General features: G+C 37.6%; 1 protein-coding gene across 1 annotated transcript; it reads left to right on the top strand.

Annotated features, from left to right (window-relative positions):
• The first annotated feature begins 792 nt into the window (after window positions 1–792).
• On the top strand, window positions 793–1975 carry LOC117092200 (transcription initiation factor TFIID subunit 9-like). The gene has a single exon (XM_033225479.1). It carries the CDS (start codon window positions 975–977, stop codon window positions 1767–1769), a length of 795 nt encoding a protein of 264 aa, XP_033081370.1. The 5' UTR covers window positions 793–974; the 3' UTR covers window positions 1770–1975.
• Window positions 1976–9430: the final 7455 nt, after the last annotated feature.

Consider the following 9430-nt stretch of genomic DNA (forward strand, 5'->3'; position numbering starts at 1 on the left):
CTTCATGGGTGGGTGTCATCTGAGTTTGGTCCAGTTTTCCTTTATGCTCTATCAGGACAGAACTAAGTTCAATTCCTCACAATTGCTGTGCTCTCCCTCCCTCAGTGCCCAGAGACACTCTCTGCACCAAGCCACCACGGCTAGGGTTGGGATGGGGGTGGCATCAGTGATTCAAGATTGCTTTTTCTATCTCTTCAGTGCCTCTTTCAGGGATATATAGTTAAAGCCAGGTACTATAAGGGTTCACCTTATTTTCTGTTCTTATGAAGGTGTTTTTCTGTGTGCGTAATTGTTCAATTTGTCTGGGCATGACGGCTCATGCCTGTAATCCCAGCACTTCGGAAGGCCAAGGCAGGCAGATCACCTGAGGTCAGGAGTTCAAGACCAGCATGGCCAACATGGCAAAACCCTGTCTTTACTAAAAATACAAAAATTAGTCCACCTGTAGTCACAGCTATTCAAGAGGCTGAGGCAGGAGAAACACTTGAACCTGGAAGGCAGAGGTTTCAGTGAGCCGAGATCACGCCACTGCACTCCAGGCTGGGCAACAAAGTGAGACTCTATCTCAAATTAAAAAAAAAAAAAAAAAAAACTGGGGGCTGGGCGGGGGCAGGCGAGGGGCGCGGAGTGCTCTGGGCATCGGGCCCCCAGGTAGGAGCTTCTCAGTGCCCTCTTCGGAGGCCGGCGGAGGGCCACGAGGCGGTTGTCAGCGCCCAGGGAGCCGACCCTCACGGGCGTTGTGGCTGGCGGGGGAGGGGACGCGGAACGTTAATTCCGTTGGCCCGAGGCTCCCGGGGGGAGGTGAAGAGAGGTCGGCAGACCCAGCTCTCCTGCTTGGCAACCTGCTTAGTCTTTCTGAATCTGGTACACCAGGGGTTGGAAAAACCACACTAGGCAAAGAACTTGCATCAAAATCGGGACTGAAATACATTAATGTTGGTGATTTAGCTCGAGAAGTCTGATCATAGGATATCATGGAATCTGGCAAGATGGCTTCTCCCAAGAGCATGCCAAAAGATGCACAGAAGATGGCACAAATCCTGAAGGATATGGGGATTACAGAATATGAACCAAGAGGTATAAATCAGATGATGGAGTTTGCCTTCCGATATGTGACCACAATTCTAGATGATGCAAACATTTATTCAAGCCATGCTAAGAAAGCTACCATTGATGCAGATGATGTGCTATTGGCAATCCAGTGCCGCCCTGACCAGTCTTTTACCTCTCCTCCCCCAAGAGATTTTTTATTAGATATCGAAAGGCAAAGAAATCACACCCCTTTGCCACTAATCAAGCCACATTCAGGTCCTAGGTTGCCACCTGACAGATATTGCTTAACAGCTCCAAACTGTAGGCTGAAATCTTTACAGAAAAAGGCATCAACTTCTGCGGGAAGAATAACAGTCCCGCGGTTAAGTGTTGGTTCAGTTACTAGCAGACCAAGTACTCCCATACTAGGCACACCAACCCTACAGACCATGTCTGTTTCAACTAAAGTAGGGACTCCCATGTCCCTCACAGGTCAAAGGTTTACAGTACAGATGCCTACTTCGCAGTCTCCAGCTGTAAAAGCTTCAATTCCTGCAACCTCAGCAGTTCAGAATGTTCTGATTAATCCATCATTAATTGGGTCCAAAAACATTCTTATTACCACTAATATGGTGTCATCACAAAATACTGCCAATGAATCATCAAATGCATTGAAAAGAAAACGTGAAGATGATGATGATGACGATGATGATGATCATGACTATGATAATTTGTAATCTAGCCTTGCTGCATGTAACATGTATACTTGGTCTTGAATTCATTGTACTGATATTAAACATGCATGCTGGATGTTTTCAAGTTGTGTTTTAGAAAACTTTAATAATATTTAATGAGTAAATACAGTTACCATACTTTTCGATTGAAATGAAGGTTTTTCATCAGCCTTAAAAGTGTAAGAAAAATAAAGTTGTCATTCATTTGAAAAAAAAAATTGTTAAATTGGTGTCCTTGTGGCAGGGATGATGGGTGAAGTCTTCTATTCCACCAGCTTACTCCTGTTGAGTTTGTTGAGTGTGTAAGCTCATGTCTTTCATCAAATTTGGGAACCAAACTTTGGAAAATCATTTAGGATTATCTACTCTAGCTGAACATATGCATACTCAACAACCCAGTAATTTTACTCTTAACAATATATCCAAAAATAATGTTTGCACATGTGCGCTAAAATACTTGTTTTAAAATGTGCATAGCTGTGTTACTCATAAGAGCCAAAAACTAAATAGTTCTAATATCATAAACAACAGAATGGATAAATTATGGTATAGCAATAACATTTACAATAGCTTCAAAAACATGAAATACTTAGAAATAAATAAGTCAAAAACATATGTGCAAGACCTGTGCATTGAACATTACAAAGCATTGCCAAAAGTAATTCAAGAATAAATGAAAATATATACCATGTTCATAGATTAAAAACTCAATTCATTTTCCCAAATTGATCTATCTATTCAGTGCAAAGCCAAAATTGCAGTAGGCTTTTTTATAGAAAAAAAGTTGATTCTAAAATGTATATGAAAGAAACTTAGCTAGAATGGTTGAAATAACTTTGAGGAAAATCAAATTTAGAGGAGTTAGACTACCAGATTTTAGAATCTACTGTAAAGTTACAGTAATCAATATTATATATAGTAGTATATATGAATATACAAGAATAAACATATAAATCAATGGAACAAGTTGAAAGTCCAGAGTCAGTTCAGACATACTGATTTTTGACAAACATGCCAAGGTAAATCAATCAGAAAAGATGGTATGTACAACAAATGGTATTCAAGGCCCAAGGACTCTTAGCAGGTGATGGGTCTTGCCGGAACTGGATCCTTCCCTCCAATGCAGCAAGTTTCCTTCTGTCCCAGGATGTGTCTAGAAATGTCTGGGAACTAGGGTCTGGAACAGGGTATGACCAGTGCCTTACCTGCTGTGGATGAGCTGGTATCCAAGATTCAAGACAAAGTACTCCCCACCCTTCCCAGTCCTCTCCTCAAGCAGAAGGAAGGGGTCTCATTTGGAGCTATGAGTGGTGCAGCCTGAAGTCAGGGGAGGGGTGATGCCAGCACTCCCTTAGCTGCCCAACTGGATATTCATATGGAAATAAAATGACACTTTCCTTTACCGCATCCCATATGGAAAAACAATTAACTCCAAATTATCACATCTATAAATATGCTATCTAATATTATAAAACTTCCAGGAGAAAACTAGAGAAAATCTTCCTGACCTTAAAGTAAGTAAATGTTTTAGGCAGAACATTAAAAAAATAAAATTTTCAATAATGGAACTTTATCAGAATTAAAGTCCTCTGCTTTTCAAAGGACATCATTAACAAAATACACACAAACACAACCATAAATGTCTTTTAATAATAAGATGACAATAATAATAACATGCTCAATAATAAGATGACAAACAACGGAACTAAAAATTGGCAATATATTTGAAGAAATACTCTATTTAAAAAGACATACAAATAGCTAATAATTAAATGAAAAGATTTTCAAAATTTGTCATCAGAGAAATGTAGATTAAAACCACAATGTAAAATTGCTATGTAGCCATTACACTGTACAAAATTTAAAAGACTGGCAATACGAAAATTAGGCAAAAATATGGATCAATTGGAACTCTCATACATTGCTGGTTGGGCCTGGTGGCTCACACCTGTGAACACTTTGCGAGGCCAAGGTGGGCAAATCATGAAGTCAGGAGTTCAAGACCAGTCTGGCCAACATAGTGAAACCCTGTCTCTACTAAAAATACAAAAAATTAGCCGGGTGTGGTGGTGTGCCCTATAATCCCAGCTACTTGGGAAGCTGAGGCAGGAGAATCGCATGAACCTTGGAGGCGGAGGTTGCAGTGAGCCAAGATCACTCCATTGCACTCCACCCTAGGTGAGACCACAAGACTGCATCTGGGGGGGGGGAAAATGATATGCAAATAGCTAACAGTCAAATGAAAAGATTTTCAAAATAATTTGTCATCAGATAAATATAAATTAAAACCACAATGTAAAAGTGCTGTGTAGCCATTACATTGTATAACATTTAAAAGACTGGCAATACGAAAATTAGGCAAAGATATGGATCAATTGGAACTTTCATACATTGCTGATAGGAGTGTAAAATAGTAAAACTACTTTGGAAAACGGCAATTTCTCATAAAGTTATACGTATATTTGGTATTCTACTCTACAATTCCATTCCTAAAATTACCTGAAAAAAATGAAAATACGTCCATTAAAAGACTTGTACACAAATATTCATTGTAGCTTTATTAGTAATAACCAAAAAAAGTAAAAGGAAAACTAAATGTTCACCAATTGGTGAATGGATAAGCAAAGTGAAATAGCATTCATGCAGTGAAATGCTGTTTAACAATAAATAATAATGAGCTACTGATACATGCAATAATATGGATGAATCTCAAAAACATTATGCTGAATGAAAGGAACCAGACATTAAAGAATACATACTGTAATTCCATTTATATGAAATTCTAAGGCCGGGCAAGGTGGCCCACGCCTGTAATCCCAGCACTTTGGGAGACCGAGGCAGGCGGATCACAGGGTCAAGAGATCGAGACCATCGTGGCCAACATGGTGAAACCCCGACTCTAGTAAAAATACACAAATTAGCTAGGCATGGTGGCATGCTCCTATAGTCCCAGCTACTCAGGAGGCTGAGGCAGGAGAATTGCTGGAACCCAGGACGTGGAGATTGCTGTGAGCCAAGATCGCACCACTGCACTCCAGCCTGGTGACAAAGCAAGACTCCACCTCAAAAACAAATAAATAAAAAATGAAAACATAAAAAAGAAATTATAATAAGTATAAACTAATCAATAGTGACAGAAATTAGATTAGTGGTTGCCTGAGACTGGGGATAGGGAAGAAGGATTGATTAAAAAGGGATACAAGTGAACAGTTTGGCATAATGGAAATGTTCCGTATCTTAACTGTGACCATAGTTACATAGGTACATAGTTTTTCAAAATTTACAGAAATATATGCTTTAAATTGATTTTTTGTATATAAGGTACACTTCAATAAAGTTGATTTTCTAAAAATATCATTCTGGCTGCCATGATGAAACTGGATTTTGGCCAGGCAAGGGTGAAAGCAGGTATGCTAAATAAGAGGCTACTGCAGAGACAACAGCAGCTTGAATTAGGGTGTTAGTCACAGTGATAACGGTTAATGTGTAGATAGCATTTATTAGATGCCAGGAACTATTCTGTGTATTTTTCAGGTATTGATTCATTAAATCCTATGAAATAGGTACTATTATAACTCTAAGGTACAAGAAACTTATATAACTTGTGAAAAAGCTCATAGTCTGGGTTCAGTTCACAGAATTAACCATTATGCTCTAGAAGATAGATTCAGAGCATATTTTGAAAATACAGCTGCCATAATAAACTGATATATAAGATGTGCTATGTAAATTCAAGAGAAGACTCAAAGATGGTGATGCCATACTGAGATGAGGAAAATTGGAGAAGTATTGTGTTTGTAGGTTAAAGGAAGAGGCTTCCATTATGTATCTGAAAGCAAAATCTGACTTTTTGTGTGTGCTAGATAAAGAAGAGCTGTGTTTCTAGGCAAAGACTCTGAAGAAAACAAACTACTGATATATTTGATTTGAGGAAACATAAAGTATTCAAAATAATGAAAAACACTTAAGAGGGAGTGTTTAAAGATTGATTAATCATAGGATTGATGGCCATAGAAGTGTAGTCATTGGAGTGAGGCTGTTGCTCCTTGGCCAACCTTTTTTTTTTTTTTGAGACAGAGTCTCGCCCTGTCGCTCAGGCTGGAGTGCAGTGGTGTGATCTCAACTCACTGCAACCTCCACCTCCTGAGTTCAAGTAATTCTCCTACCTCAGCCTCCTGAATAGCTGGGATTACAGGCACGGGCCACCATGCCTGGCTAATTGTGTTTTTGTATCATTAGTAGAGACAGGGTTTCACCATGTTGGCCAGGCTGGTCTTGAACTCTTGACCTTGTGATCCACCTGTCTCGGCCTCCCAAAGTGCTGGGATTACAGGCATGAGCCACTGCACCTGGTCTCCTTGGCCAGCTTTTACAGGTGTGTGCTCTGGTAAGAAGCTGACATTGATCTATGAGATTAGTAAAATCTGTTCTGTTGTTACTTTTTTACTATAACCAAATATCATTCCATGTCTTCCTAAGAGAATAAGTATTTATTATTGTTAATAAGGAGATAAATTTTAATGCTATACTTAATATATGCCATGTTTGAGATATCCATTAGCCATCCAAGTAAAGATGTTCAGTAGATAATAGGTTACGTCAATCTGGAATTTCAGGTACACATCAAGTCTGAGAGTTATCGGCCTATAAATGGTATTTATAACTACAGATTGGATGAAAACACCTTAGGGAGAGAATGTGTCTAGCTAGAGCCCTCGATGGGGAGAGGTCTGTAAACTTAGCAGGATACAACAAAGTTGTATGACAATAATGATCGGAAGGTCCATAAATAATCCTAAGTATTTCATGAAGTATTACAGTTAAATACAGAAAACATATAAGTACTTTAAAGAGTAAAATTGACCCAACTTTACTTGAAAATTCTGAGTATTAAACTGCAACTAAGTCATAAATAAAGGAAACATACTTATAAAAATGAAATTTAATGATAGCATTCAGTACACACTCCATACCTGGCATTATATAAGCACTTGGAGAATGAGATGAGTGGGAAGACTTCTCTCATGAAGCTTTGAATTCATCCTTCCATTCATTCTATCAGGAAATACTTAGCCAATGCCTTTGAGGTAACTGATACACGCTTAAGTAATGGAGATATAACTGTGAACAAGACAGACATACTCATGAAATTCAATGGAAAAGATAGCATTAATAGATAGCATTGATAGGTGGATAAAAAAAGGATAGAATATACCATTCAAGTGCAACATATAGGATGCTATGGGCACTTTTATATCAGGGAGAACTAACATAATCAAGGAGTCATAGAAAGTTTCTCAGAGGAAGTAAATTTTTAGCTAAAAATTTAAAGAAGGAATGAGTAGAGAGTCACTAAGAGTGTAGAAAACAATGCCCAAGGCAAAAGGAACAGCATGTGTAAAAAGTTTGAGAAGAGAGCCTCAAGCAGTTGAGAAATAGAAAGAATAATCTGACCAGAGTAAGAGATGAGACTAAAGGATTAAATGTGTGGGCTGTGATAAGGTGGGGTCCTTGCAAGTCTCGCTAAGGATTTTAGACTTTATCATAAGGTAACTGGGAATAACACAGTAAGAACTTGTTTTGCAAAGCTCACTATTGTAGGTGATATAATACATACAACTAAAAATGTCTGTAGAATCACAGAGGAGGGAAAGACTAATTGGTCCGGTGGGCTTCCCGAGAAGCAGCATTTTAGTTGAATTTTGAAGAATGTGAGAGATTCTACCAGGCAGCAAACGAGAAAGGGCATTACAGAAAGAGGGAATGACAAGGACAAAGGCACAACCATCTTAAAAAAAAAAAAAAAGAGCTGGGCATGCTGGGAACAGGGAGAAACCATAAAGTATAGCAGCGTAAAGTGGCATGAACATAGTGAAAAATAAGGCTAAGAGGCACAGTCCTGACATTTGTGTGCAAATGGAACAATGTGGCACAAGGAACATACATTTAAATATTTAAAAGTTATAAATCATGTTAACAAACAAAATTTGTTCTCCTCTCTACATATCTTCAAATTCAAAATATGGTGAATGACAGGCTGTGGAGTACAGGTAAATATGATCAATTTACTTTTATACAGGCCTTTATGCTTAACAGTCCAAGCATTATATCTTTATAGGAGTTTAACAAGTCACTCCAGTTCTAAATCAAAGTTCATGAACTGTATTAGTCCATTTTCAAACTGCTATAAAGTTACTACCTGAGACTGGGTAATTTATGAACAAAAGAGGATTAATTGACTCACGGTTCTGCATGGGTGGGGAGGTCTCAGAAAACTTGCAATCACTGAGAAAGGGGAAGCAGTCACCTTCTTCACAAAGTGGCAGGAAAGAGAGAGCGAAGGAGGAAGTGCCACTTTTAAAACCATCAGATCTTATGAGAACTCACTATCACTAGCACAGCACAGGGGAAACTGCCCCCATGATCCAGTCACCTCCCATTAGGTCCCCCCCCAACACATGGGGATTACAGTTTGGATTACAATCCAAGATGAGATTTGGGTGGGGACACAGAGCCAAACCATATCATGAACTTTATGATTAAAGTTACGTAAATCTTATCAGAAAACAATAATTAACAGTAAACTTCTGGGTTCTAGGACCAGTTTTTTTAAATGATTCCAGTAATTACCGTGTATCTGATATGAATAATTAGATATGAACACAAAACTGTATAAGACTGGAAAGTTTTCAGACTATTAAATATGTGAAAATGGAAAACTGCCATTGAGTGAGGTTAACTCTACGAGAATCTTACAGGGACTTACAATGGTATCTAAACAAATTCTTTACTCTGCAAATTCATTTATTTAATGTTTCATTTATTCTAATGTTTTGTGCTGTTTTCCATAGCACAAAATTAGGTATCCAGTATTTAGGTCTTGTTGATGTTTTTAGGATGTTTTTGAATTTTTTATTGATATATCATAGTTGTATATATTTTTGAGGTATATGTGATATTTTGATACATGTATACAATGTGTAATGATCAAATCAGAGTAATAGGGATGTCCATTACCTCAAACATTTATCTTTTGTGTTGAGAACACTACAATTCTTCTCTCCTAGCTTTTTGAATTATGTAGTAAATTAATGTTAAGTATAATTTCTCGATAGTACTATTAAATAAAATAATTCATTTCTTCTATTTAAACAGTATTTTTGTACCCATTAACCAATTTTGCCTTAATTTCAGTCATATATTCTTAACCCTTTCCTGAGTCCAAGTTCACTTCTCTCCCTTCTCCGCACACCAACTCACTTATTTTAACATTTAAATTAGCTATTTATATATATAGTTTATATGTAAACTGTATATAAATAGTTATATATAGTTTATAAATAGTTTGCATATAAACTATATATAATTTATTTAAATGTTAAAATGAGTGAGTTGGTGTTCAGAAAAGGGAGAGAATAAACTATAGATATATATAAATCTAAGGAAAGTAAATTCCAAAAAGGGAAAACTGTTCCTATAGGAGGCATGGGCATAAAGAGAGGGTGTGTTTTAAGCAGAGGAACTCTGCTGAAGTAAGGCAAAGCCAGCAGAACTTTTAACAACCATGCACACTGATGTAACGGATTGGAATTTCTAGGAGCCCCAACTGCAGAGGTAATCTTGCCTACCTATCAGTTCTCTCCATGAGACTTTTGTTGAGTAAG

Source organism: Trachypithecus francoisi, unplaced genomic scaffold (assembly GCF_009764315.1).
Source record: "Trachypithecus francoisi isolate TF-2019V2 unplaced genomic scaffold, Tfra_2.0 Lachesis_group12, whole genome shotgun sequence".
Lineage (NCBI taxonomy): Eukaryota > Metazoa > Chordata > Mammalia > Primates > Cercopithecidae > Trachypithecus > Trachypithecus francoisi.

Excerpts from the sequence above, each read along its gene's own strand:
- LOC117092200 (XM_033225479.1), top strand. The coding sequence starts at position 975 with ATGGAATCTGGCAAGATGGCTTCTCCCAAGAGCATGCCAAAAGATGCA.